General features: G+C 48.4%; 1 protein-coding gene across 2 annotated transcripts; it reads right to left on the bottom strand.

The window, feature by feature from the left end:
- Window positions 1-489: 489 nt before the first annotated feature.
- Window positions 490-26,593, bottom strand: ZNF671 (zinc finger protein 671). 2 transcript variants are annotated; one of them, XM_073225334.1, is made up of 6 exons: window positions 26,274-26,593; window positions 21,491-21,617; window positions 20,863-20,985; window positions 20,197-20,267; window positions 11,352-11,482; window positions 490-2,412 (listed from the first exon to the last, which is right to left on the bottom strand). In XM_073225334.1, the coding sequence occupies exons 1-6, from the start codon at window positions 26,304-26,306 to the stop codon at window positions 2,235-2,237; spliced, it is 663 nt and encodes a 220-aa protein (XP_073081435.1). In that variant the 5' UTR covers window positions 26,307-26,593; the 3' UTR covers window positions 490-2,234. The 2 variants fall into 2 exon arrangements, with proteins under 2 accessions (XP_073081435.1, XP_017519066.3); XM_017663577.3 differs by lacking the exons at window positions 490-2,412; window positions 11,352-11,482 and having other exon boundaries at window positions 16,698-20,267; window positions 26,274-26,591.
- Between the last annotated feature and the right edge of the window lie 1,118 nt (window positions 26,594-27,711).

Below are 27,711 nucleotides of genomic sequence, written 5' to 3'. Positions count from 1 at the left end.
GCAAGGGTGAAAGGAAAGGAGCAACACACAGCAGCAATTCACCGGAGAGTTCCGCTTTATTAGGGAAAGGTGCTGGGTTATATAGGAAGGGGCATGAATTGATTGAGGTGTCACTTCTACGGGGCTGGTGGCTGTTGGCTAGGTGCTGGGATTGGGAGGGGGGCGAGAGGTGATTGGGCTTCAGGTGGCGACAGCGGGAACCAAGGACCCCAAAGAGAAGCCGGAAGTTTGCATCTTACTGGTGGTGGCCCTTCATTCCCCCCTTTCTCCTCTATGGGGTTGTGGACGTTGCTTTCTCTCTGACTGCTTCCTGCTGAACAGGGGCGGAGAAGGGAGTGAGGGCTTGAGGACTGGGAGGAAAGGGTTGATAGGACTCCCCACAGTAAGGATGAGTAGATGTGGACTTCTTCAGGTTGGAAATCAATGAAGGTTCCCTGTAACCATAGGTCGAGGACCTGTTGATTCCAGTGGTGCCAGGAGGATACGGGTGTCAGGAGCCAGGCATCTGCGGCCATTGTTTCCAGGAACAGTTTCCAGTGGAGAGAGGGGTCCATCTCAGCGTGTGGTGAGGAGGTCACCTGAGGGTGAGGGATCTTCTGTGGCCAGAAGCTGGTAGTTCCTGAGTAAAAGCTGGTTGAAAGCTTGATTAGAGATTTTTCTGACTTGGGATTTGATGAACTTTATTATACAGGGTAAGAAGAGACAGGCGAGAAGAATGATTATTATGGGGCCTGCAATGGGCCAGAGCCAGGTGAGGAGGGGGTTTGTTAGTATTGAAGAGAATGGGTTGGAATTGGAAGCAGAGTGGAGGCTGGAGGCAAGGTTGGTGAGTTTGGTGATGTCAGTTTCTACAATGCCGGATTCGTTGATGTAATAGCAGCACTCTTCTCGAAGGAAGACGCAGGTGCCGCCCTTCTCGGCTGTAAGCAGATCTAGGGCCCGCCGGTTTTGAAGGGTGACTTTAGCTAGCGAAGTGACCTGTCTTTGGAGAGAGGCTAGGGAATCGGCAGTGGATGTCAGGGACCCCTCAAGTTTGGCGTTGAGATCTCTAACTGCCCATAGAGAGTGACCCAAGGCTTCTCCCGAAAACCCTGCCCCAATGGCTGAGGTGATCAAAGAGCTACTGACCATGATGGGAAGGAAAGCAGCTCTTTTTGTGCGCGAGGGCAAGGGAGGTTGGAGCTCAAGAAATTCTGCCATGCTGTAAAGTGTAAGCTGTGGGATTAGGGTGATGAGAATGCAGGGTGTGCTGGAGTTGGGAGGCAGTGAGTTGAAAAGACTGCCATTACACCAAAAGAAGTGTCCCGGTTGCGTAAAAGTCTTAGAGCCGGAGGTAGGGGTGTAGATAGAGAGGCAGTGAAGTGCGCTGGAGGGGGGTGGAGTTGGGCCTACACAGTGGTGGATGGTGAGATTATCTGCGTATTCTGGTTCCCACAGGGGTATGTCTGCCAGGAGGCGGAGGGGTTGTCCTTCTGCATGGAAGGAGTAGTTGGAAATATTAAGGGGCACGGCGGCCAGCAGTGGGCGCTGTAGTGATGCGCACAAGAAACAATTGGCGGTGTTGAGGGTGTGGTTGAGAAAGACGGTGGTGTCCTGAATGAGCTGTAACCAAGAGTAGGAGGAATAAGATGAAGAGGCGCCGTCAAGAGTTTGGATAATGACTTTTTCGGAATGTCCGATATCGGATGCAACTTGAGAGATCTGGGAGCGAGAGGGAACATACTCTCGAGAGATATGAAGGGTACCGTGGGGGGTCGAGGACCCCGCGTAGTAAACTGAGGCTTTGACCCCAGTGGCCCATCGAGAGTCCCAGGGATCTGGGATTGATAAGGAGAATGAGCCATTGGGATATTTCATGAAACGGTTGGAAGAGTAATACTGTGGGTACTGGAAGTCACCCATGTAGTGAATGGTGCAAGACCAGTAGGGGCATCCCCCGTAGGTGTCTGGCCATCGCCTGAAATAGGCTTGTTTTTGGTCATAGAGGAAGCAGAGGTAGGGAGAATAAAGGTAGCTGTTAGTGAACACTTCGGTGGAGGGAGGAAAGTGGAGGTATAAAGGCCCAGAGCAGCCTTTCAGAGGGCAGTCTGATGTGGCAATGAGGGCAGTAACTTTTGTTTGATGCTGTGTGTAAGTCTGCCTGACTTTGAATCGCCATACAAAGGAGGGTGGGGTGGCGGGGAAGACAATAGGAATGAGGAAAAAAAGCGAGAGAGCAGTAAAGGAGGAAAAAGTCATGATTCGGGTATGGATGTCAAAGGGGGTGCACGGGAGATGCGGAGCTTCAAGGGATCAGAGGGATGAGGCGTGGTAGAGTAGACAGCATCTTGGGCTGTATCCGAAGGACTCTGGATTGTGACTGATGGGTCTTGGGTGTCCAGAGAAGGTGGGTCTTGGGTATTTGGTTTCAACCTGGAGATATGAATCCAAGGGGTGACAGAGTTATCAGGCAGTGAGAGCTTGGCAGCCGAGGGGGTGCAGAGAATAACTGGGTGTGGACCTTCCCATTTCGGGGTGAGAGAGGGCCGATCCTCTGGTGGCTTATAAAACACTAGTTGGCTGGGCTGTAAGACAGGAGGATTTTGGGAGGCGGATGGATCAGGAAGGAGCCAATCCTGATATCTCCACAATTCAGTGCGGAGGAGAGAGAGTAGCGGAAGGGCCATATTGGGAGGAATTGGTCCTTTGTGGGAAGGGAGCCCCGGGGGTAGAATCGGGCGGCTGTACATGATCTCAAAGGGTGACAAGAAGGAAGGTTTCTTTGGGAGGGCCCGAATGCGGAGTAGAGCTAAGGGAAGTAAGCGAACCCAGTCAAGGTGTAGTTCTAGAGATAGTTTGGTCAGGATGTCTTTTAGAGTCCTACTGGCTCTTTCTACTTTTCCCGAAGCTTGTGGTCGATAAGGACAATGTTAATGCCAGGGGAGCAAGAGCGACTTGGAGAGGTTCTGGATAATTTGGGCAGTGAACTCAGGGCCGTTATCTGATTGGAGGGAAGTGGGCATCCCAAACCTAGGAAAGATCTGGATGAGGAGGATAGAGGCAACCGCGGACGCTCGTTTGTTAGTGGTGGGGAAAGCTTCGACCCATCCTGAAAATGTATCTACTAACACGAGTAGGTATCTGGTGCGCCGTACAGGGGGCATGTTAGTGAAGTCTATTTGCCAATCTGCGGCGGGGACATTACCCCTTGCTTGATGAGCCGGGAAGGGTCGGGCCTTGAGGGGGGTATTAGGGTTAGTGCGGTGGCAGATGGTGCACTTGCAGGTGATTTGGTTAAGTAGGGTTTTGTCTTCAGGAGAGAGAGGAAAAAAGATTGTAAAAAATGGATCAAGGATTGGGGGCTGGGATGGAACAGATCATGTAAGAGCCGGAAGAGAGACTCTTTGTCCTGGGAGCAGAGGGCGTCTTGTGATAAGGCTAAAACCGCAAGGGCAGACGGATTGTTGTCTGGTGCATTTTCTGATAGGGCAACCGACCGGGCTACTCTGTCGGCTTTGTTGTTACCCCTTGCAATGGGGGAGTCATCCTTTTGATGTGATTTGCAGTGGACTATGCCTAGTTGGTGTGGGAGTCGTGAAGCCTCTAGAAGTTTAGTGTTGGCAGCCGCGCTCAGAAAATAGCGCCCAATGCAGGGCAGCCGGAAGGCCCCGAACTTCCTAATGACAAATCATCCCACACCACTAAACTACATGCTAATTGCACCTTGGCATAAGGACCAATGAGACCCACCAAATGGTTATGCTAATAAGGCATATGGAGCCGCACCAACCAGGTCAGAGCATGAGAACTATATAAGCAAGCCTCTCCTTCCCCTCTGGGTCCTGCCCAACTCATTTGTTTCACAAAGAGCTGAAGAATAAAGCTTTCTGCAGAAGAATCCTGCTGTTGTTGCGTGCTGTTCTTGCCCGCGAGGACGGGGCGCGCGACAAGTGGTGCCGAAACCCGGGAACCAGAACATCACCGGCACAGGGAGGACCCTTCAGACATCTGGAGAGGATTCAGAACTGCAGGTCAGAAGAAAGCCCGGAGGGGTAAGTTCCGAGAGGCCCCTGCTTTTTAGGATGATGGTTGATGGTTCTCTGTAAATAAGGAGGCACCATGGGGAATGCACCATCATTAGTCACGGCACTGCAGACAGCTCTCAAAGAGCGAAACTTGAAGGTCTCCAGCAAAGTCTTAGGATCTTTTGTGAAGGAGATAGACCGTGTGGCCCCCTGGTTCATTTGTTCAGGGTCCCTCTCAATCCCGAGCTGGGACAAACTGGGGAAAGATCTTGATAGAGAGGAGGAGGAGGGTAGCCTGAGGGGAGGCACCAGGCCCCTCTGGAAACTGATTAGAGCTTGTCTGCAAGATGAGAGATGTGAAAAGGTAATAAAAGAAGGTCAGAGAGCATTGACAGATATCCAAGAGAGCATGTCAGAAACGGAACGGGAAACAGAGAGCGCGCGCGGCCGAAAAAAGGCCACAAAAACGAAAGTAAAGAAACCCCAGAGTGAGGGAGAAAGCCCGCCTAGGGCAAAAGCGAAAGAGCCCCGAGAAGCGAGTGATGATCGCCTCGGAGAAAATAGTAAATACCCCTGGAAAGAGTTGAGGGACCTCCAACTCTCCAATAGGGAATCTGAGGAGGAATTAACGTCCGCAGAGGAAGGGGAAGAAAATAAAACCGCAGAGTGTAGAAGTAAGGGAACCAGCAAAGTTGAAAAGCGGACCAAGGAAAAAATGAAAGCAGGGTGTCCCCCGACGCCCGTTGCCCCGCCACCTTACGTGAGTGGCGCACTCTCCTTTTGCCACCCAGATACTCTTCAGGCAATTAGACAAATGTTTCCTGTATTTGAGGATAACGGTGTACGCTCTCACCAGCCCCTGAGCCATAAACAAGTTAAAGACTTAGCGGAATCCGTCCGAGCGTATGGGGTCAGTGCCAACTATACCATAGCACAAGTTGAGAGATTAACAGAGACAGCCATGACACCCGCAGACTGGCAATATGTAACTAAGGCATGCCTTTCTAGTATGGGGCAATACATAGAATGGAAGGCATTGTGGCATGATATCAGTATGACCCAGGCACGCGCAAACGCGGCCGAAGGACAGCCTGCGTGGTCATATGATATGCTGACGGGCCAAGGACAGTGGGTAGCCAACCAGACCGTCTTCCCCTTACAGGTATACGCACAAATAAACACGTGCGCCGCCAAGGCATGGAAAGCCCTCACCAACAAAGGAGAAGTATCAGGCAATTTGACAAAAATTATTCAGGGGCTGAGCGAGCCATTTTCTGACTTTGTCGCTCGTATGATGGAGGCCGCAGGCAGAATATTTGGAGATCAGGAACAAGCAATGCCCCTAGTAGAGCAATTAGTGTTTGAACAATGTACCAAGGAATGCAGACAGGCGATAACACCCTGGAAACAGAAAGGGATACACGCTTTGTTGAAAGCCTGTAGAGAAATAGGAGGACCACTCACCAACGCGGGCCTAGCCGCAGCCATATTACAGAGCCACAAACAAGCCAGGATCACTAACAGAAGTATTAAATGCTTTCACTAATCTGTCACGAGACCTGTCCCAGTATCTTTCAGGAAACTGGTCCCAAGACTTCGATGGGACACTAGAAGAGCTGCGGCGAGAAATTATCCACATCAACTCCACCCGTCTAGATATCTCCGTAGCGGAAGGACTCTCTTCCTGGTTCCTCAGAGCTCTCTCCCACGTCAAGGAGTGGGCGGGCATGGCTGGGATGGGCGTGTTCCTGCTTGGAGGTCTCATGCTCTTACTCTGGTTGTTATGCAGACTCCGCAACCAACATAAGCAGGACAAGGTGATCCTTGCTCAAGCCCTAATGGCGATAGACGTTGGCGCCTCTCCCCAAGTGTGGCTCAACATGCTTAAGAAGGAAGCTCAGCTTTAGCTTGAGGTAGCTCTTGCACCCTGAGCCCATGTGGCACTGCACCAGGCCCGAGTACCTCAATGCTTAATCACAGCTTTCTTTAAGAAGCTCATGGTGCAAGAGGGTTGAGAAAAAGGGTCCAAACCCTTTGTACCAAGCGGTCCCAACGCCAGCCAGAGGATGCGAGGCAAAGCACTGCAAGAGGTCTTGGACCCCTCTGAGAGGCATGCCTGACTGCATAGGGGTAGATGCCCAGAACCCCTCTCCAAAAAGGGGGCATCAGGAAGTATGATGGAGGTCAGGCCTCTGTCTCCGCCTCTGCTGGCAAGTTCCACCTTGAGCTTCTGTTAGACAAAAAAGGGGGAGATGTTGGCAGCCGCGCTCAGAAAATAGCACCCAATGCAGGGCAGCCGGAAGGCCCCGAACTTCCTAATGACAAATCATCCCATACCACTAAACTACATGCTAATTGCGCCTTGGCATAAGGACCAATGAGACCCACCAAATGGTTATGCTAATAAGGCATATGGAGCCGCACCAACCAGGTCAGAGCATGAGAACTATATAAGCAAGCCTCTCCTTCCCCTCTGGGTCCTGCCCAACTCATTTGTTTCACAAAGAGCTGAAGAATAAAGCTTTCTGCAGAAGAATCCTGCTGTTGTTGCGTGCTGTTCTTGCCGGCGAGGACGGGGCGCGCGACAGTTTAGTAATTAAGGCTGAATTAGTTATGGAATTTCCTTTTGTGGTGAGGAGGCCTCGTTCTTTCCATACTGCCGTGTGGGACAAGAGAATGTGGAATACGTACTTGGAGTCAGTGTACAGTGTGAGAGACGTGTCCCGGGCCAGAGTGCAAACTCTGGTGGCTGCAATGAGTTCAGCCTGCTGATTGGTTGTACCAGGGGGTAGGGCTCGTGCCTCAATGACATCTTCGAGGGACACTACTGCGTATCCTGCGTAGTGGGTGCCCTCATGTTTAAAGGAGGACCCATCAGTAAACCAGATGAGGTCGGAGTGTGAGAGGGCTCCTTCGGAGGTCGTGGAGTGGCACCGAAGGAAGTTGTTAAGGGCTTCCAGGCAATCATGCGAGGGAGTGTGAGGAGAGTAGGGCAGAGGAAGAAGAGTGGCCGGATTCAGGGGCGGGCAGGGGAGGAAAGAAATGTCTGGATTTTGGGGGAAAGAGGACAGTAAGGTCAGGAGTCTGGAGGGAGGGAGAGTCTGTAAACTTTTGTAGGTTAAGAGATCTTTTAGGTGATGTGGGGACAGAATGGTAAGGGGCGCCCCGAATGTTAGTTTATGAGCTTCTTTCTGCAAGAGCTGTCCAGCGGCTAATGCCCGTAGGCAGGGGGCCCATCCCCGAACTGTGGGGTCTAATTGCTTGGAGAGATAAGCTACTGGGGCAAAGGATGGGCCATAATATTGGCCTAGGACTCCTAGAGCTTGACTGGACCTCTCACGAATGTATAATGAGAAGGGTTGTGACAAATCAGGGAGATGGAGAGCTGGAGCTTCTACAAGGGCTTGACAGAGCTTAATGAAGGAGTGTCGGGGTGAGGAGGATAATGGTTCTTCAGGGGGGCCCTTGCTGAGGTCGTATAGGGGTCTTGCCAACAGGGAGAAGTTAGGGATCCACGCTCTAAGTTACCCAGCCAGGCCCAGAAAGGAAAGGATTTCTGTCTTGGTTTTGGGAACGGGCAGGTCAGAGAGGAGTCGTTTTCTGTCTAAGGTAATGGACTTTCTTTGTTGAGACAGAAGGAATCTGAGGTAAGTGACAGAAAGGGAAGAGATTTGAGCTTTGACGGGGGATACCCGGTAACCTCTGGAAGCTAGAAGGTTAAGTAGAGACGCAGTGTCAAGTTGAGACTGTTCCCACGAGGGACTGCAGAGTAGATCATCTACGTATTGTAATAAAGTGGACTAGGAGTGATTATGATGAAACTGTTTGAGGTCTTGAGCTAGGACTTGTCCAAAAATATGGGGACTATCTCGGAGGCCTTGTGGCAAAACTGTCCAAGTAAGTTGTTCAGAATGTCTGGTGCATGGGTCCTCCAGGTGAAGGCGAAAAAATCTTGGGAGGAGGGGTCTAGAGGGATAGAAAAAAATGCATCCTTGAGATCTAGGACTGAGAAGTGAGATGCTGAGGCAGGGATCTGTGATAAAAGGGTGTATGGATTTGGAACTAAGGGATGGATAGGGACAATGGCCATGTTGATAAGGCAAAGGTCTTGGATAAGGCGGAAAGATCCATTGGTTTTTTTAAAAGCTAATATTGGGGTATTAAATGGGGAGTGAGTGGGTCTGAGGTAATTTTTGTTTAAGAGATCTTGAATGATGGGTTGGAGGCCTATGAGGGCTGAAGTGGTTAGGAGGTATTGGGCCTGACAGATATACTGAGAGGGGTCACGTAATTTGATAGAGGCAGGGGGACATAGGGCCACGGAGGGGCTTGTAATGTCCCAAACTTTGTTATTTACAGGGTGTATGAGGGCAGAACCGGAGCTTTCATTGGGTAGAGGGGGGTCGTCGGCTATGAGGGCCATCAGAAAGGGAGTACTGGGGGCTGTGGGAGTGGATATAGTTATGGAAACATGGAGGAGAGAAAGGATGTCCCGTCCTAGTAAAGGGATGGGACACTGGAGCATAACCAGGAAGGAGTGGGAGAAAGGTATGGGATTGTCTAGGATTGTGCATAAAAGGGGGGTGTTTTTAATGGGAAATCTGTTTACCTCCTACCCCGACTATAGGAGTAATGGCTGGTGTGGTAGGGCCCCGGTATTCTCGCAAGACTGAGAAGGTGGCTCCTGTATCTAGGAGGAAGGAGATGGGGCGACCGTCTACTGTTAAAGTAACCCTGGGCTCCTGTTTGGTGATGGAAATGGTCGGGCGAGAAGCCGCCGGGCCCTGTCAATCTTATTCTGCCAGCCCCACTACGGCGGGCTTAGGATGGGGGTTGTTTGTCCAGCCTCCCCTTCGGGTGGTTGGGCAATCAGACCCCCAGTGACCCTTTTTGTGGCATCTGGGGCATGGGGTGGTAGGAGATCTGGGGGAGGGACATGCCCTTGACCAATGTCCCTCTTTTCCACACTTGAAACAAGCTCCTGGGGGGGGGCTTGTTTGTAGAGGGGCGCCCAGGTTGTGGTTTTATCAGCTGGGCCAACATCTGGAAATTGGCCTGATCAGCCTTTTGTTTACGGTGTTCTTTCTCCTCCTCCTGGTTATGGAAGACTTTAAAGGCCACTGTTAGGATCTCAGTCTGTGGGGTAGCGGGGCCCTGTTCTAACTTTTTGAGTTTAGCTTTAATGTCGGGGTAGCTTTGAGCTAGGAAGTATGTCATAAGGACATGTCTTCCTCCAGGTGTTTCTGGGTCCAGGCTGGTATACTGTAATAGGGCTTGAGTGAGTCTGTCTAAGAACTCAGAGGGAGTTTCGTCCCTCTTTTGAATTATGTCTTGGAGCTTTTGAAAATTGACTACTTTACGAGCTGCCTTTTTCAGACCTGCTATTAAGCAGGAGGCAAAAATATCTCGAGAGCGGAGACCTACAGCGGTGTTATAATTCCAGTGTGGGTCTTGTTCGGGGACAGCAGTGGGGCCAGGGAGACAGGTGGGGTCAGTCCTGTGGGTTTCGGTAGCGTGCATTTGGGCGAAGTCCCAAACTCGTCTACGCTCTTCAGGGAGGAGAGTATTGGCCAGGAGCATGAAAATGTCATGATGCGTGAGGCTGTAAGACTGGAGGGTCCATTGAAACTCCCTGATGTATGTCGTGGGATCAGTGGAAAAGGAACCTAGACGTTTCTCTAGTTGGGCTAAATCTCCTAAGGAGAAAGGGACGTGAACGCGCACGATGCCTTCAGATCCTGCTACTTCCCGGAGGGCGGCGATAATTTTGGGAGGCCCTCGGGACCGGGTCTGAGGGGGACTGAAGGGTTCTGGCTCACTCTGGGTGGGGGAAACAGGTGATGGGGGAAAAGCCATGATGATTTTGGGAGGCCCTCGGGACCGAGTCTGAGGGGGCAAAGACAGAGGAGGCTCCTGGAACTTAGAGGGGGGCTGAAAGGCTCAGGCTCGATCTGCGGGAGGGGGGGAGGTGAGGGGGACAGAGGAGGAGGGGGTGAGGTGGGGGAGGAGATGGTGGTGGAGGGAGGGTAGGAGAAGGAAGGGAGAGGACAGGAGGCTTCTGCGGGGAAAGAGGCAGCGGCGGCAGAGGAAGGGGGAGGGGCTGTTGTAGGAGAAGAATGGGAAGGGAGAGGACGGGAGGCTTCCACCACGGGGAAAGAGGCAGCGGCGGTGGAGGGTGGAGGGGTTGTAGGAGGGGGAGGGGCCGAAGGGGGAAGCCTGTATGGCGGAGGCTCGGCCGGGTCAAAGGTAATCGAAGAGGGACTGGGAGTGTGGGGAGGGGAGGGAGACGGCTTGCAGGCTAGGAGAACTTGGGGCGGGGAGCAGGTGGTGCAGAGGCTGGGATTTTGAGCTAGGAGGCGAAAGCTTCCATATAGGGAATCTCCTTCCATTTTTTCAGGCCCTGGCAGTAGTTAAAAAGATCACAAGTGCTGTTAGGATCAAGAGTTCCCCCTGCGGGCCATTGGTTGTTATTGTCTAGGGGGTATGTCGGCCAATCTTGGGAGCAATATTTACGGGGAAGTTTTGGTTTTATATCAGGCGGCAGGGAGAGGGTAGCCAGATGCTTGAGCAGGCATTCAAGAGGTGAACTTTCAGGGAGGGATGAGGAGGCTCCCATGGCTAAAGGACAGAGAAGGAGACAAACAGGGGAAGACGAATGGAGATCCTCGGACTGGAAGCAGACCGCAAGGAGACAAAGGGCGTCCCCGATGATCCTTGGTGGTCTGCAGAAACTCGTATATGAGTCGGAATTTCTTAGGAAGTGTGGGTCGTCACCCAGACTTCCCTAAGAAGGCAGTTTGCCGGAGTCACGAGGTACCTAGTACTAGGAATTTTCAGACAGAACGGATTTTGGCAGACAGAATGGAAGGAGGAGGGGGGAAAAAGGGGAGCGTTCTCATCCGCAAAGGAGTCACCTCATTTATGGCTGTTGGAGGGGGGCCTGAGGGTCTGCCACAGCCGTGAAGGCCTGAGGTGGGGATTTATGACTGTCAGAGGAGGGGCCTGAGGGTCCGCCGCAGCCGTGAAGGCTTGAGGCGGGGAGAGTTCCCTCCTCGTCCTGTGTCAGGGCCTTGCCGGACGATCACGGTCAATGGCACTGCGATAGCTCGGGGGAGAGTGGCCCACTCCGGGGAAATTTTGCTTAAAAAGTTTCGGTACTGATGGAAGGGACGGTGAGTGCGTTTATGACTATCGGAGGAGGGGCCTGAGGGTCCGCCGCAGCCGTGAAGGCCTGAGGCGGGGAGAGTTCCCTCCTCGTCCCCGAGCGTCAGGGCCTTGCCAGACGATCACGGTCAATGGCACTGCGATAGCTCGGGGGAGAGTGGCCCACTCTGGGGGAAAACTTACCTAAAGGCCAGAGAGGAGTGGTGATTGTGATGAGCCAGCGCCGGAAAAAGAGGACGAGGGCAAGCTGCTGCTGGTGTCGGGGGGAAGACGGGGCCCAGTTGGGGTGTCCCATCTCCCAGGTTTCGGCACCACTGAAAGGAAAGGAGCGACACACAGCAGCAATTCACCGGAGAATTCCGCTTTATTAGGGAAAGGTGCTGGGTTATATAGGAAGGGGCATGGGGTGATTGTGGTGTTACTTCTATGGGGCTGGTGGCTGTTGGCTAGGTGCTGGGATTGGGAGGGGGGCGAGAGGTGATTGGGCTTCAGGTGGCGCCGGCGGGAACCGAGGACCCCAAAGAGAAGCTGGAAGTTTGCCATCTTACTGGTGCGGACCCTTCAGGTAGAAAGATATTTTCATTTACACAGACACACAAACATACAGACTGAGACATAATGATAAGGTTCCTCTGGCAGCCATCCAACATTAAAAACTGGCTACTCGCTAGAACAAAAAGTCTGCCACCGACCCTTTTGGACTTCCACACTGAGGTTGTAAAAGTGATTGGATTAAATGTTCCCTCCGGCAGCCAGCCAACGTCAAAGGACGGCCACTCGGAGGTGCAGAAAACACAAAATTTTCCCTTCCTGATGTCCGTGCTCAAAATGTGAGCTCTCTCCCTAATGTCTGAGAAAAATGGTCTGTCATGAGAGAGAAGGGGTCATCTGAGTCTGTCCCATTTCCTCTGTTGACAAGACTAAGACAAACACGACAAACAACAAACAGGCGCCTACAGAGAAGAATCTGCCGTGACCGCGGAAGCAAAACTGAAAGTAAGTTGAGGGCCTGTCGGACTGCAGCGGCAGCCGACTTTCCTCACAGATGAGGACTTCATCCTCCAGACGGGGGCAAGGGACGTCTCCCAAGACCCCCGGTCGACAACCTGCCAGCGCGTCCTCCTAAGTCAATGCCGACCCTGATACAGATTGGAGCTCCTACAGGCTTATACAGGCTTGTTCGCGAACAAAAACAGTGAGACACAGACAGACAAAGACAGATAACTGAGTGCACTCACCAGCCGGCACAGGGCCCTCCGGGTCGGGAGTCCTGAGGGTCTCTGGGATCCCGGACGAGCCCCCAAATGTTGTGCCCAAAGTCACGAATCCCAAGGAGACCACCAAGGAGCCAACACAGATGCAAAAGCAAAGAGCCTTTATTCGAGCTAGCCCAGGCTCAGCCTCACGCCCGGGCTCAATCTCACGCCCGGGCTCAGTCTCCCGCCCGGGCTCAATCTCAACCCCATGCCAACACAGCGGCCGGGTGCCAGAGAAAGAGAGCGCGTTTTCTCCAGAACAAAGGTTTTATGGGTTTCCAGGGCGGTTTGGGGGGGGTGATGGCCATGGCTCTGACTGATTGCTGGGCCTGGGGGTAGTTGGGGGGTGACGAGTCGTGGCTTTGGTCAGTTTGCAGGGTCTAGGGGTGGTGGGTGCACTTCTTGCTGACTGGAGAGAGACTCAACTCCGACTGGCTGAAATAGGATCTGGGAGCTTGCCCTTTCAGCAGACACAACCCAGCAGCCTCCTAGGCCTCTGATGGACCCCACAGCCAGGGAAAGCCCTAAACGCTGCTCCGAAGGGCTCCCTGCCTGCCTCTGATCCTTTCTTTAAGATCAACCACCCAGAACCCCCTATGAGTCTGCGGCACCATTACCCTCTTCCACTTCAATGCTGTACTTGCTGTCCACGAGCCGCCACAGCCCCCCACTCCCTGCCAAGCCTGCCACTGGTCCTCATTCCGGGCGTACCGCCACAGATGACAACCTTCATCCTGATTCTCGCCACCAGCCAGAGTGGAGTACCCCAGACCCACCGACACCCCCATGAGAAGGGTAATTCCCTTCAGCAGCGAATGGGCGGCCACCCAGCCCCCAAGTCTTGCCTCCATGACAGCTCTGCCTCTTCCTTGTCTCCTGGCCATGCTTCCCATGGAAGCCTTGGCCATACAGCAGACGGTCCCACCACACACTTACTCCCTCATGCTGAGTCTCCCTCATCTGTCTGCGCCCACCATCCTCAACCATGTGCTGAGTGAGAGATCCAGTCTGCTGCCCCCTGCTTCTTCCTGACCTGCTGAGGGCATGACCACCACGGCCTGAAGAGCCCCTCCTAAATGCATTCTGTAGCTCCAGCCCAGTCCACACCTGACCACCACTTTTGGGTGTTTCCATCCTGAACTGCTCCCCAGATTTCCAGACTTGTGTGTCTAGCTGCCCACTTGCGGTCTCCACTCACTCTTTGCTGAAACTTCTCGGACTTTTCACAGGGCCAAACAAAACTGATATTCCCAACAAAAATCAACCTATCACCAAAGTAGCCATCCCGGTTCATGGAACATCTCTCTCTTCAGCTGGGAGCACCAAAATGGTGGGGTTCTCCCTGCTTCCTCCTTTTTATCCGTCACCTACAATAACCAAAAATCTTTTCACCGTTCTTAAAAAATGGACCCAGAACCCAACCACATCTCCTACCCCCACAGCCACCACCACTCTGGTCTCTTAATATTCATCTGGAGTATGTTAGGTCAAGAAAGCCAAGGAAACACAGGAGTCCAGGTGGGTGACAGAAAGATTTAATAGAACGCTTTCTGTTAAATGGTAGTGAAGGGCTGAGTCGGAGAGACTACAGTGTCAGAACAGGAGAGCATTTGGGCTTTATAAAAATCAGCCGTTTTTGTTCCCAAGTGCATGTTCCCAAGGATCTGGGCAGGACACAGGTGCAAGAATTTCCATCTCTCAGTATGGAAGAATATATTAGTGACATATCGGGTAAGGGGTTGACATCCAAAATGTATAAAGAGCTCACGCACCTCAACAATCAAAAAGCAAATAACCCGATTAAAAAATGGACAGAGGATCTGAACAGACACTTCTCTAAAGTAGAAATTCAGATGGCCAACAGGCACATGAAAAGATGCTCCACATCGCTAGTCATCAGAGAAATGCAAATTAAAACCACAATGAGATATCACCTCACACCAGTTAGGATCGCCACCATCCAAAAGACAAACAACAACAAATGTTGGCAATGATGTGGAGAAAGGGGAACCCTCCTACACTGCTGATGGGAATGTAAATTAGTTCAACCATTGTGGAAAGCAGTATGGAGGTTCCTCAAAAAACTCAAAATAGAAATACCATTTGACCCAGGAATTCCACTCCTAGGAGTCTACCCAAAGAATACAGCAGCCCAGTTTGAAAAAGACATATGACCCCTATGTTTACTGCAGCACTATTTACAATAGCCAAGATATGGAAGCAACCTAAGTGTCCATCAGTAGATGAATGGATAAAGAAAATGTGGTCCATATACACAATGGAAAATTTATTATTCAGCAAAAGAAGGAAACAAATCCTACCATTTGCAACCACATGGGTGGAGCTAGAAGGGTATTATGCTCAGTGAAGTAAGCCAGGTGGAGAAAGACAAGTACCAAATGATTTCACTCATTTGTGGAGCATAAGAACAATGGAAAAACTGAAGGAACAAAACAGCAGCAGACTCACAGAATCCAAGAATGGACTAACAGTTACCAAAGGGAAAGGGACTGGGGAGGGTGGGTGGGAAGGGATGGATAAGGGGGAAAAAGGGGCATTATGATTAGCACACATAACACAGGGGGGTGGGCACAGGGCGGGCTGTACAACACAAGATACATAGTGATTCTCTAGCATCTTACTATGCTGATGGACAGTGACTGCAATGGGGTATGTGGTGGGGAGTTGATAATGAGGGGAGTCTAGTAACCATAATGTTGTTCATGTAATTGTACATTAATGATACAAAAAAAAAAGAGAGGACTAAGAATGTTTACATGACATCATATCCATTCCACTAATGCATTACAGTTGAGGCAACACCATATATAATTATATATATAATTATATAATTCCTGTCCATAAATTCTTTTATAAACCCTGCTATATTGCCGGCAAGTCTTCTATAGTATCACTATAGTATCACTAATTATATTGCTTTCTCAGTTCTCACTAAATATTTAAGTTTTAACAATATATTAATCATCAGGGTCCAGCAAGTGCAAACTTTCTACTGCCCCATGGCCATTTGACCAACACCAGTGAAAGTGGACTTGAGGTCCCAGCAGGGGCCATGAGACCCTGGCGTGCCCATCACTCAGAATCATGATCCTCTGCATTTCCCTGCTATAATCACAGCAGGTTCTGAAAAGATTACAGATGTCTTTGTTTACAATCTTAACACTTAAAAAAAATGAATTAAGACTAGGGTGAATTGAATTTGTCTCAGTTCTTTGAACAGATTACCTATTTCAGTGTTCCATCAAAATTTTAGCAAGTACTCCATCCATTTTATCCTTTTTAATGTCACTTTTAATTAACTACCTGGACATTTTTACCAGATTCAGTTCTCACGTTGCTTCCACCTCTTTTATTTATATTATTATCTTTCTTCTGAATAATCCTTACCTTTTCTCCCAGCATTAAGCCCCACTCGAGACAACTGAACATGCAGATCCACATCTTGCCTCATGTCATACTGTCTCCCCTTTCACCATGACATCAATCGTCAACCAGCTCAAAGGGACTGAGATGGAAGTCAAGGTATCGCACTGGATCTCAGGCTGTGATTCAGCTCTAATAGCCTCCAGCTACTTCTCTCATGCCTTTATTCTTGGAACAGGGGAGCAGCCACGAACCATATTCTTGGCTGACATCCCCTCACTTTGCATTTCATTTGCGATCTATTTAGCATGGACTGACACACCCCACATTCACTCATGTTTTCCTTCCTGTTTGAGTGTAACACTTGTGCAAATTCAACTCAGGGATGGCCTGCTAACAAAACTCCCTACTTACCAGCCTCTGCCATCTTTCTTTCTGCAAAACCCATTAGTTATTACTTGAATTAGAATCAGGGGTCATACCATATATTTCACCCTCATCACCAACTGCAACTTTCCTGAGTACTGTGATTTGAAATACTTGCAAGACTCCACAGATCATATTCATATGAGGTTTCCTTAAAAGAAAGGATGTGACAAGAGGAAGAAAATGCAGGACCACATTAGGGGTCAGACAGACACCCAGGCAGTCTCCCCAGTGCTTATTCACACATTGATCTGATTCACTTCCTGATTAAGCCACAAATATCTGAGTATCTGACTTGAGTGATAAATCCTGGTTTCAAGAGAGTCTAAGTAAGAAGATACTAGCAGGAATGTTTTTTCATTATGCAAAATCATTTAATTTAAAACATTTTTTCTTTTACTTTAGGATTCATTTTCACAACATTGGTATAGAAAAGTATGACTTACAATAATAGTTTTCAAGATCACATGTGAAATGAAAAATGTTTATTATAATGTTCAATATAATGTTCATTATATTAAAAGCCTTGTTCTTAAGTATAATCCATGCTCTCCTTCAGCTATTCAAAACATTTTGTATTTCTCTTTTTTTTTCTGGCTTTATTGACAAAATTATATGTATTTAAGCTTTACAACTTAATGTTTTGATATACATATACATTGTGCATATTTATCATTGAATAAAGTATTGCCTGGTACATAAGTGCATCAATAAAAAGAGTTAATTTCTGGCCACAGATTCTCCAGAGACCACACCTCTTTTACCCTACTTCTGGCCATTGCTGACCTACCTAAGAGTTAAGATGCCTGATGTACGGTGGGCTAATTAGTTTTCTTTACTGGGAATCACCAGCAGGGATTTTTATGCCCTTCCGGTAACCATCAAGCCAGACCACTAACCATTATGTTAACTGGAAACCAAAATGGCCCTAGGTGTTATCATGGGATTTTTGAATTTTAAACAACACATAATAAATCCCAATGTCCTGATCTTAATAATGTGTAAAAGCCATTTATCCAGAAGTCCCTGAGAAAAACCTAGAATTTTTTCAGCCCAATTTGAAACCAATGTACAATATATCAATGTTTGTGAGATATTGGTAATATAGATTATAGGGAAACTTAAATAATAAATGACTATATTAGAGGGTACTTTTCAAATTAATAACACCTTAAGATCAAGTTCACTTAATCTTCACAATAACACTTCAAATTAAGTTCACCTTAAGAAAACAGGAAAAGGACAAATTAAGTCCTAGTCAACGCTACTGTTTACTGCACCATCTCTCTCTTCACGCCTTGGGAGATGTGGCCCTGCCTCAGTGGCAGCAAAAATTGATGCCCAGTGAAAACCATTTCTGCATGAATCACCAAGAACACTGGATAAATCATGAAAGACATACCCCTGCAATCCTGGCTCTCCCTTCTCTGACCCTGTTTTCCTGCCTGTACAGCAACAGCCTTGACCTGGACCATCCCGAGTCTAAGGGAATCCACAAATCCAGCATCTTCATCCTTCAGGTGACCTTTGCCATAGGAGAGACGTAACTCTGAATCCATAGATTTCTTTGCCCTCTGATCCTGTGCCACAGCAGGGTGAGGATATCTAGGCAGCTACCTTTCAGGGGGCACCTCCCTCTAGTCTGTCATCTCCCCAACTCCATATCAATCACACATAGTGCTTCTGTATCAATTCATTTCCCGTTTAGCTCCTGAAGGCCTTCCAGCCAGTGACATCCGCCTACTGAACAGAGGCCAGCTTCCTCTTAACAGTGCTTGGGAATGTGGAACATTCCATGGAAGAAGGCGGCAGGCTCACACCACTCCCAGAGGCACTGGAGGTTGTGACACCTGCCCTTCCTCAGTTATTTATGGACCCACAAATAAAACTAGCATCTAGGTCACAGGAAACATTTCACAAAGCTCTACGATGTTGCCTAGGCCTCAGGTAATGATGCAAATTCAGCCAAAACCAGAGTGAGGACCACTCTCTGCCATCATACTGTCCTCTCTGTGACATAAATATCTGGGCATTCCCACAAAATACGTTTATCCTTTCAGGCTGGTAGAACACAACTGTGCCCTCAAAACACTCCTCATGATCAGAACCTTCAAGATTAAAAGCAGCTCAGAGAATAAGAACTTTATTATTGCACAAACATGAGCAGTGAGGCACGCAGTTCAAGGGCTGGGTATAGTGGAGACTATACATCCACTGCAAGTGTCACATGAGACCAGAGTCCACGAAGGCAAACCTGGGCAAGCTTGAGAACCCACCTTGTGCGCTGATTCTTTCCATGCACAAACCACTCAAAAGGGAGGACACGGGGACACCCATAGGCCACTGCCAGGGACTGAACCAACAGCAGAGTTCGGCCCGCCATGTGTGCTGGAACGACTGCCACAGACTGTGAGACTTTGCCGGATGGTAGCAGTGGGATGGATTCCGCCAACGGCAGAAGCACGTGGTCTAGGATGTGCGAGACGGCTCCTGGAAGGACCTCACGTCTGTGTACTCATAGGGAATCTCCCAGGGGTGGGTGCTCACGGGTATGGGGTTCTACTCCTCCGTGATGGCTCCCTCATAGTGCCTGCTCGCAGAGCATCACCTCGGCGAGTGCTGTTAGGCTGCACAACGGGACAGCACATCCCTTGTACTGCTAAGACCTCTGCCCAGTGCAGACTTCCCGGTGCTGAGTAAGATTTGGTCTTTGGGTAAAGGCTTTCTTATATCTGGGCACTCATAATACTGCTAGGAATTCTCCACCATGCCATAAGTAGGGAGTGTCGGCTAAAGGACTTTCCAAATTTGCTGTAGCCTTAAGATTTTTTGCCAGTGTGAATCTTCTGATGGAGAATAAGTGTGTGTTTGCGGTTAAACTCTTTCCCACATTCGCTGCACACATAAGGCCGTACTCCAGTATGAATCTTCCAGTGCCGAACAAGGTTTGGCCTTTGAGTAAAGGCTTTCCCACATTTGCTGCACTCGTAAGGGTTTTCTCCAGAGTGGACTTTCTGGTGCTGAATGAGTTTGGAGATGCAGCTAAATGCTTTCCCACATTTGCTGCACTCATAATCATTGCTGTGAATTCTCCAATGGACATTAAGGTGGGAGCTTTGGCTGAAGGCTTTCCCACATTCGCTGCACTCATAAGGCTTTTCTCCAGTGTGAGTTCTCTGGTGCAGAACAAGTGTGTGTTTGCGGGTGAACTCCTTCCCACATTCACTGCACATATAAGGCCTTGCTCCTGTGTGGACTTCCTGGTGTCTAACGAGGTTAGACTTACTACTAAAGAATTTTCCACAGTTACCGCACTGATAGAGCCTTTCACCCGTGTGAACTCTCCTGTGTTCAATAAGGCCAGAGACTTGTCTAAAGAATTTCCCACAATCGCTGCACTTGTAAGGCCTTTCGCCAGTGTGTATTGTCTCATGTTTAAAAAGGTCACAGCTTTGCCTAAAGAACTTGCCACATGTGCTGCACTCATAAGGTCTTTCTCCAGTGTGGACTCTCTGGTGCTGAGTAAGTGTGTCTCTGCGGGTGAACACCTTCCCACACTCACTGCACTTGTGACGCCTCTGTCCAGTGTGAAGGACTCCCAGGAGCTCAGTACTCTTGTGGGGTTTCATCTTAATAGGGGGAACCTGGTGCTGAGGAAGGCCAGAGGTGGCTGGGAAGCCCACTCCACCTGCACCGTATGTGCAGATCTCTGGCACGTAGGTTCTGCAGCTTTTCAGGGAGTCCCTGCCCTCGTCCTTCCTGAAGGGCCTCTCTGCACTCCGCTGCTCCTGGTGCTGAGGACAGTTATCACTGGGCCAGAACTGCTTCCCACACGCCCCGCAGGTGAGTGGCTGATGCCTGGCTTCTCCCCTCTGGTAATCGGTCAGGAGTGACCTGTCTTTCAATACTGGGCCAGACATGTCATGTGGGTGGGTGTTCATGCCTGCCACAGGAGTCCTGACCTGCGACACTCCTTCTGAGGAAACAGTCTGCTCGGAGGATGTATCTTTACTGTCCACTCCACACCAACAGCCTGAAAGCAGAGATGTGCCAATGAGAGGCAGGCTGACTTCAGTGGAGGGGCAACCCCATCGTGATGTGTGTATGGCCCACCCAGGAGTAAGTCCATGGGACTGTTTCCAAGACAAGAGAGGCAGGGACAAGGGGGGAGAAAGGGTTGCTAAGCAATAATGGGCCTCTGAAGCTCACAGAATGGGGGCAGCCTCCTGAAGGCAAGGATATGCGGATGGATGGAGTACAGCAAAAGGCTTCCAGTAGGATGCTGGCTCTGCTGAAGGGCGTGTGCAGGCCCAAGAAAGTCCAAGTACAAGTGAGCAGCTGGTTTGCAAGGTCTGTTTAAGGATACATGCACATCTCATGACGCATTGAGGGCTGGCCAATGTTGCAGAACAATGCAGACAAGGGTATAAGGTAAATGTGAGAGACACAGGAGACGGCGAGGGGCTGGAAGTCAGACAGAAAGTAAGTCACAATGTCAAGAATGGGGAGGGTTGAGCAGCAGTGTTGTGTGGCTACCAGTCTTGAAACAAAACACTGGTGTGAACAGTCAATAATGCTGGTATTTTAACTCAACCTGGACATCATGACCTTTCCTGGTGTCCACTCACCAGGCCCAGATCCCTTCTGAGCCTCTCCTGCTGCTGCTGGACTCAGATCCACTTGGTCAGGCATCCAGGGCTCCTCCCCTTGCGCCAGCTGCATGACTAAGTGGGACCTGGAGGACGCAATTCCTAAGGGAGACACAGGACAGGTGAGCGGCCAGAACTGGCCCAGAGCAACCCACCCTATGACAGAGCACAGGTGAAAAAAAATCATCACAAAAAGAACCTCAAAAGGTTTTGCGGGAACAGCTCAGAGGTCCCCACAGCGGTGACTATGGGAGTGCCTATCACTCCTGATTTAACTGAGCCCCAGAAAACGCCCCCTAGAGGAAGGGAGCAGGGCCACGGGCACAGAGGTGCCATAATTCCAGACAATTATGCCAGCCCAGGAAATGAGCAAGACTAATGGGATCACTGGGAAAACCACATCTTGTGGTCTTCAAACCCCTGGCTGTGTGGCTTCCGGGCGGCTCAGTAAGGAGCAAGGACACACCGTACAGGTCAAGCCCGACACCCACGTTACCCACTCCAGGAAGCTCGGCGGGGAGGCGGTGGCCATGGTCTGGCCACGGGAAGGACGGAGCAGCCCCTGGGGAAAAGGACAATGAGAATGGGGTTGGTGGGAGGGCCTTACCCAGTGAGGCTAAAAGCGCCAAGTTCTCCAGCATCACATCCTGGTACAGGAGCCTCTGAGCCTCATCCAGGAGCCTCCACTCTTCCCGGGAGAAGTACACAAACACATCCTCAGAGGCCACACAGCCCTGCAGTGACACAGCCAGCAAGGTCCAGGAAGCCTCTTGACTGAGTGCCCCACTCGGCCTGTCTACACCACCTTGATCACCACTGCCCCAGGTCCCAAAGGCACAGAGGACATCAGGCACTGTGGCACCAGGGGTCCTCGCTCTCTCCCGATTATCCCCCCACCCACCCTGTGACTGCCACGTCATTCCATGGCTAACAAGCAGGCTGGCAGACACATGCCATTTAAGCTGAGCCTGGTACACAGCGGCCCACTTCCTCTCCTGGCAGTCAATTCCCCCAGGGAACCCCAGATCATGTCTCCTAAACATAATCCTGGGCCATCATTAGCCGAGGGGTGCGACCACGTGGTGCAGAGCCTTCTGGGTATTGTAGTCAACACTGTGCCTGTGGCAGAAGGGAAACCTAGGTGGTCAGAGGGTGGAAGGCAAATAATCATTTACTGAGTGCCCACTGTGTGCTGAACATGCCAGTCACTCCCAAGCCCCCTCTCTGCACCTCATTGTGTCCTCGGTCTCCAGCAGGTGCCCCAGGTCCTGCACTGGCCCTGGCTACTATGGAAGGTCATGAACTTTAATTGCAGCATCATCCCTCCGAATTTTGGACTCTAGGAAAGCAGTCTTACCCTCCATTATGTGAAACGAAAACTGAAGATAGAACTTCCCTCACAGGCCTCTTTGAAGTCATTTACATGTTCCTCAAACATAAATGTCCATTCATTAAAATGGTAGAAAAAAATAGTACCTACGTCTTAGTGAGGTTATGTACAAAGCACTTAAAACAGTGCCAGATGCATGATCAGTGCTGGACACAGACTTCATCCCAAGGGACCTGGGTTCTCATGTCCTCACGTGGGGGGAGGTGGTCAAGGCTGCCTATCTGCAGAGCGAATTGGTTTTTTTTTTTGTATGTGCAAGTTTATAGTAGCTTTAAGCGTAACAGACAAAAACTAAAAACGATTCAGTTGTTCTTCACCTGGTGATGTGTATACAAAGTATGGCATATCCACACAAAGGAATTCTGCAGAGCAAATTTAAGGGTAGTATCTGTGAAAATTCAGATACACATAGCTCGGACCTATAGGTAGTCTTAACAGCAATGATTCAAAATTTTACAATGTGTACAATCTGTGCTATTTAAAATTATTTTGAGAAAAAATAATCACATATAGAATGATGTTATAAATAAATTTCAGGTAGTCTCTTGCACTAGGGATAGATTCTTCTGGCAAGATAATTCAAGATTTACAATCTCTATTTTTCCTTAGGAGATAGTACAGCATAGGGTTGATACCATTTCAAATTCTGTGGCACAGTTCTTCTGCACCTTACATTCAAACTCACAAACTTGAACTTGCATTAGAGCCAGTTAGGTGGTGTTTGGATTCAGATTGGCAATGGATTCTACACCGTGGTTGTAGCGTCTGGCTTCAGGGCTGGAGCACTGAGAGGATGCATACCTGGGTTTGCAGCCAGCAACCCCATTACTGATTACGGATATTGGGCACACCTCACTTCTCCAAGTCTCAGTTTCCCCATTTCTGAAATGGGGAAATACCAGTATCCACAGCACACAGTCACTGGGATTATTACCTGGGGAACTGCATGCCATCCTTAGGTCATTCTCCCAACAGTGCTTCACACCCTTCAAACTGGAGGACAGAAAAGTAACTCCACACCCTCTGAACTTGCACCCTTAATTCGGAGGGTTCCAGGTGCTCACCTCCTGCAGGAACCAGAACCTGCTCCTCCCTGTACTCCCACACTGGCTCAGGTGAACTGGCCCCAGATGCACCTGTGTGGTTAATGGAGGCTCAGCCTGAATTTAGATGACTCAAGCTCACCAGGCTGAGCCTCCAACGGGACACCATCACTGGGCACTGGAGACCAGGGTGGGGGGTACCAGAACCTTGGGAAGAAGGAAAAGTAAAACCACTGAATTCTATGGACTTCATTCATTATTCTGTTAATAAACTCTGTTTAGGCCATCTTTGATTTCTCTCCACAGCAGTGTTTTGCGGATTTCAACAAAACTTTGAAGTTTTAAATAATACTGAAACAACTTCACAGATTTCAATAAAATACTTGGGAATGAATATAATGAAAGAACTTGCATGTATTTCATTATATTCATTCCTAAATATTTCATATTTTGATGCTATTGTGGAGCTGGTTTGTAAAATTTCATTCAATTTTTGTTTTCTATGTTTTCCTAAGTACTATTGACATGTAGACTACATTTCCTTTACATCTGTACCTGTCTACATACACACGTGTATTTACACATATATGTAAGGAGAGAGAGAGAACTTACACATAGCACTTTGCTACATTCACTCATTCTAGTGATTTTTCTGCATTAATTGATATGACCTGATTTTTCTTCTTTGGCCTGTTAATATGTTGGGTAACATTCTTTCTAATATTAAACCAGTCTGGCATCTCTGGAATAAATGTCTCTTGATCATGATGTATAATTCATTATACATATTTCTGAGTTGTATTTGCTAATATTGTCTCAATGCTATTTATGCTTATATTCAGGTTAGTTCTAGTAAAATTTTCAGGTATCTTAAAATCCTTTACAACCTTTCTGTTAAGACAGTTGAATCTGGTAAGCATTTCTAAAATTTAAATGTGTTTGTATATTTTTTCATATGCCTGGTGGCCATCTGGATTACCTCTCCCATTCACTGCTCCTATTTCAGCCATTTAGATTTGAAGTCTTATTTCTTGTCCTAATTAATAGTATCCCCTTGTTATAGCCTATGTGTTGATCCCTTGGCAGTTTTAGACATTGGAGATACCCCTCAATCAGTCTTTCTTGACTTTAAATTTTGGTTGCCATGAGCTTTATGGAATAAAGTTCTGCAATTTTATTAGAAATATATTTATTTGTTTTCCACATATTTTATTGTTTAGTAATACATTTAAATTGCCCTCACCTATTAATAAAATTATGTTCCTAGTTTGTCTTCTATTAGATTCCCTTATTTACTTTATTCTTTGATAATTAAAGCATTCTGTAAAATTTATGTCTGTGGATTTTCTAAGATATTATTAAATTTCTAATTTAGTTTTCTTTTATTTAGAGAATATATTCCGTACTACTTCTATTTTAAAACTTATTGAAATTTATTTTATGTTCAGCATTTGGCTTATCTTGGTGAATGTTCCACATATACCTGAAATGAACGTGTATTCTGCTGGAGTCTGCCGTAATGCTTTATTCATACACACTGAATCAATTTACCTGGTACGTTGTCATGTCTTCTATATCCTTACTGTTTTTCTGTCAATTCTATTAGTTATTGAGGAAGGCATTTTGAAGGCCTATTCTTAGGCACAAATACTGTTAGTATTTTTATATCTTCTTGATTAAGTTATTTATTATAAAATATCCCTGCGTTATCTTTGGTAATACTACTTTTTCTGAAGTTGGCTTTTTCTTATATTAATATTACCACTCCAAACATTTCATAGTTAGTAATCATGTCTTATTACAACTCCTTTCCTTTTAGTGTACCTCTATTTTTGTAATTAAGGGTCATTTATTATATACAGTGGAGTTTGCGCATGCATTTAATACAGTCTGACAATCTCTCCCTATTATTTAAGTATACAAAATATTTAAACTACAACTCTGAAAAGAATTGTGGATCCAAACGTACAAATTACTTTCACTTGTTTATCCTCTCAAAATGTGATAAATCAAAGAATATGCATATAGATAATACGAAGAATATAACATTCAGAAGATACACATTCATCTTGGTTTTACACCACTGAACATTTAAAAACTGTTGATAATGTTTTCTGAATTCGCTGTGAATATACTATATTTATTCACTATACAGCACTGTAATGTGATTTACAATATTTATTTGGTCTTTGTCCCATTCCAGGCATGTAGCGCCTAAAACCCTTGGTATTTCCCAAGTGATGAGCGTGATAAAGCGTCTTTTGTTTATGTTAAGGAGGTGACTTTGGGTCCACACAAGAAAAAAGTTTGGTTGCCAGAAGAACCAACCATGTGATTTATTACAGGGTTGGAATTTCAGTCCCAAATTCTGACGTCTGGGTAGGGTAGAAGGTCTGGAAAGTGAGTTCTACTGCCAATGGCCGAGGATGTAATCAATCCTGCCTATCTTAATGACGCTTCCATAAAAACCCAAAAGGATGGGGCTCATTCCGGGTTGCTGCACACACGGAGATGTGGAAGAGCAGCCAGCCTGGAAAGGGTACGGAAGCTTTGTGCCCTTTCCCCATACACTGTCCCACAAATTTCTTACCTATAGCTGTTCCTGAATTAGATCCTTTGATAATAAACCTTTAATCTTATTAAGTAAAACGTCTCCCTTTGTTCTGGCTAGAAAATTAAGTACTTCACCCTCTGCTCTGTATCACACTGAGACCCCCAGATCTCCCAAATGCCCTGGTCAGTTGTTAACTCCAAGCATCTGCACAAGTCGGCCCCGTTGCCTGTCACTCCCCCACACACGTGACGCCATCACACACGCCGTCAGAAGGCCCCCCACCCACGAGCGCCTCACAGTCCTGCACACGGGGGCTGGGGCTACATGGATGTAAGCAGACACCCGTCGCTTGAGGCTTCAGGACTGGGAGGTGGCAGTGAGGACCCGGAGGTCGCGCGTTTACCTGTGCCAGGTCCCTCAGCAATGCCGCTGCCATCGGGGCTTGTGAGCAGAGCAGGGCAGAAGTGGGCGTCTAGGTCATGGGTGCGGCCACCACCAACCCAAGTCCTGCCCCCACCGCGGGGTCACCGGCGGGGGTCCCCACAGCCGAGCTGCCAACTCCTCTCTGTGCAGTAGGGACACCTCGAAATGTGCCTTCCCGATTCCTGTACCTGCAGCCTGACCAAGTATTCAGGACCCCTGACTGCCGTAGATCCTCGTAACAACCCACAAAATGTCCGTTGCTAAGAAGCTGCCGGAAGTCCCGCCCAGCAGCCTTCCGAATGCACGGAAATGCCCCTCTTCTGGGCCTCCATGGAACGTGTGGCGCATAGGCTTCTGGGTAATGTAGTTCTGAGTAAGCCCTTGGTCTTGATGCCTGCTTCCGGGCTTGAGTGTCTGGGGAAAGGTCACGTGCCACTCATACTATTTTGGCTACTTTACCACCCAGGAGGAGGAGGGAAGAGTTTCTGCCTCCCCCCAGCAACAACCCAGCCAACAAGAGACTGTTACAACTCAGCCAATGAGCAGCCATAACAGGTGGGCCTCCTGGATTCCTCCAATGGACTTTTTGTTTAGAACAGTCCCCCTTTCTTGATCACTTCAAAGATTTGTCTACAGTTGTGATTCTGTATTTCCTGAAGATAATAATCAATTGGAGGGGGAGGAAAAGAGGATATTTAGACAAGGTGAGAATGGTAAAATAAATAACTGCTCTCTGTTATGGAAATTCATTACTGTAGCATATATGTTAAATGAGTACCTACTAGTTCCAGGCAGTCTTAATCAACTGGGGCACACACAAATAGGGTTTCCATTAGTTCTATAAAGAGGAGATATCCTACATTTAATGACTTTTGGTCTTCATTCTTTATTGACTTTGTCAGGATGCCTGAAATGTCTGGATTCAGGTTTTCTCAATAAACTGCCAAAATTCCGCAGTTAGGGCTATTTTTCTACCACAGTGATTGGCACTTAACTCATTTAAATGGCAACTAGTCAAAAATCATATCTCTACACATAGAGATTGTAAGATAAATTCTAGCCGAAATAAGCAGGCGAAGAGAAGCAACAAAGGGCCAGGTAGTTTATTTGAACGCAAATTCCCGGGTGATGTTCCTCGGTCTGGCTATCACAGGCCAGGGAAGTCACACACAGCAGGGCAGGCAGCGAGTTTTTAAAGAAGGCAGGGAGAGCTTAGATTTACAGCAGTACGAGGATTGGCTAGCCTGAGGCACATTTTTTCAGGTTGGGAGGGGGCAGCAGCCGGGGACTTTGTCACGTCATCAGGGTCTGACGTGTCACCCTCCCCCCAGTGCCTTCAACCTTCCAGAGATCAAGATAATTCCTTATGATCTCTCCTTCAGGTCAGGCTAAAGGAAGATCAATAGACGACATTTGGA

Source organism: Manis javanica, chromosome 17 (assembly GCF_040802235.1).
Source record: "Manis javanica isolate MJ-LG chromosome 17, MJ_LKY, whole genome shotgun sequence".
NCBI classification, from domain to species: Eukaryota; Metazoa; Chordata; class Mammalia; order Pholidota; family Manidae; genus Manis; species Manis javanica.
Note: the sequence above shows the minus strand (reverse complement) of the source record. Positions and strands in the feature narration are given on the sequence as shown.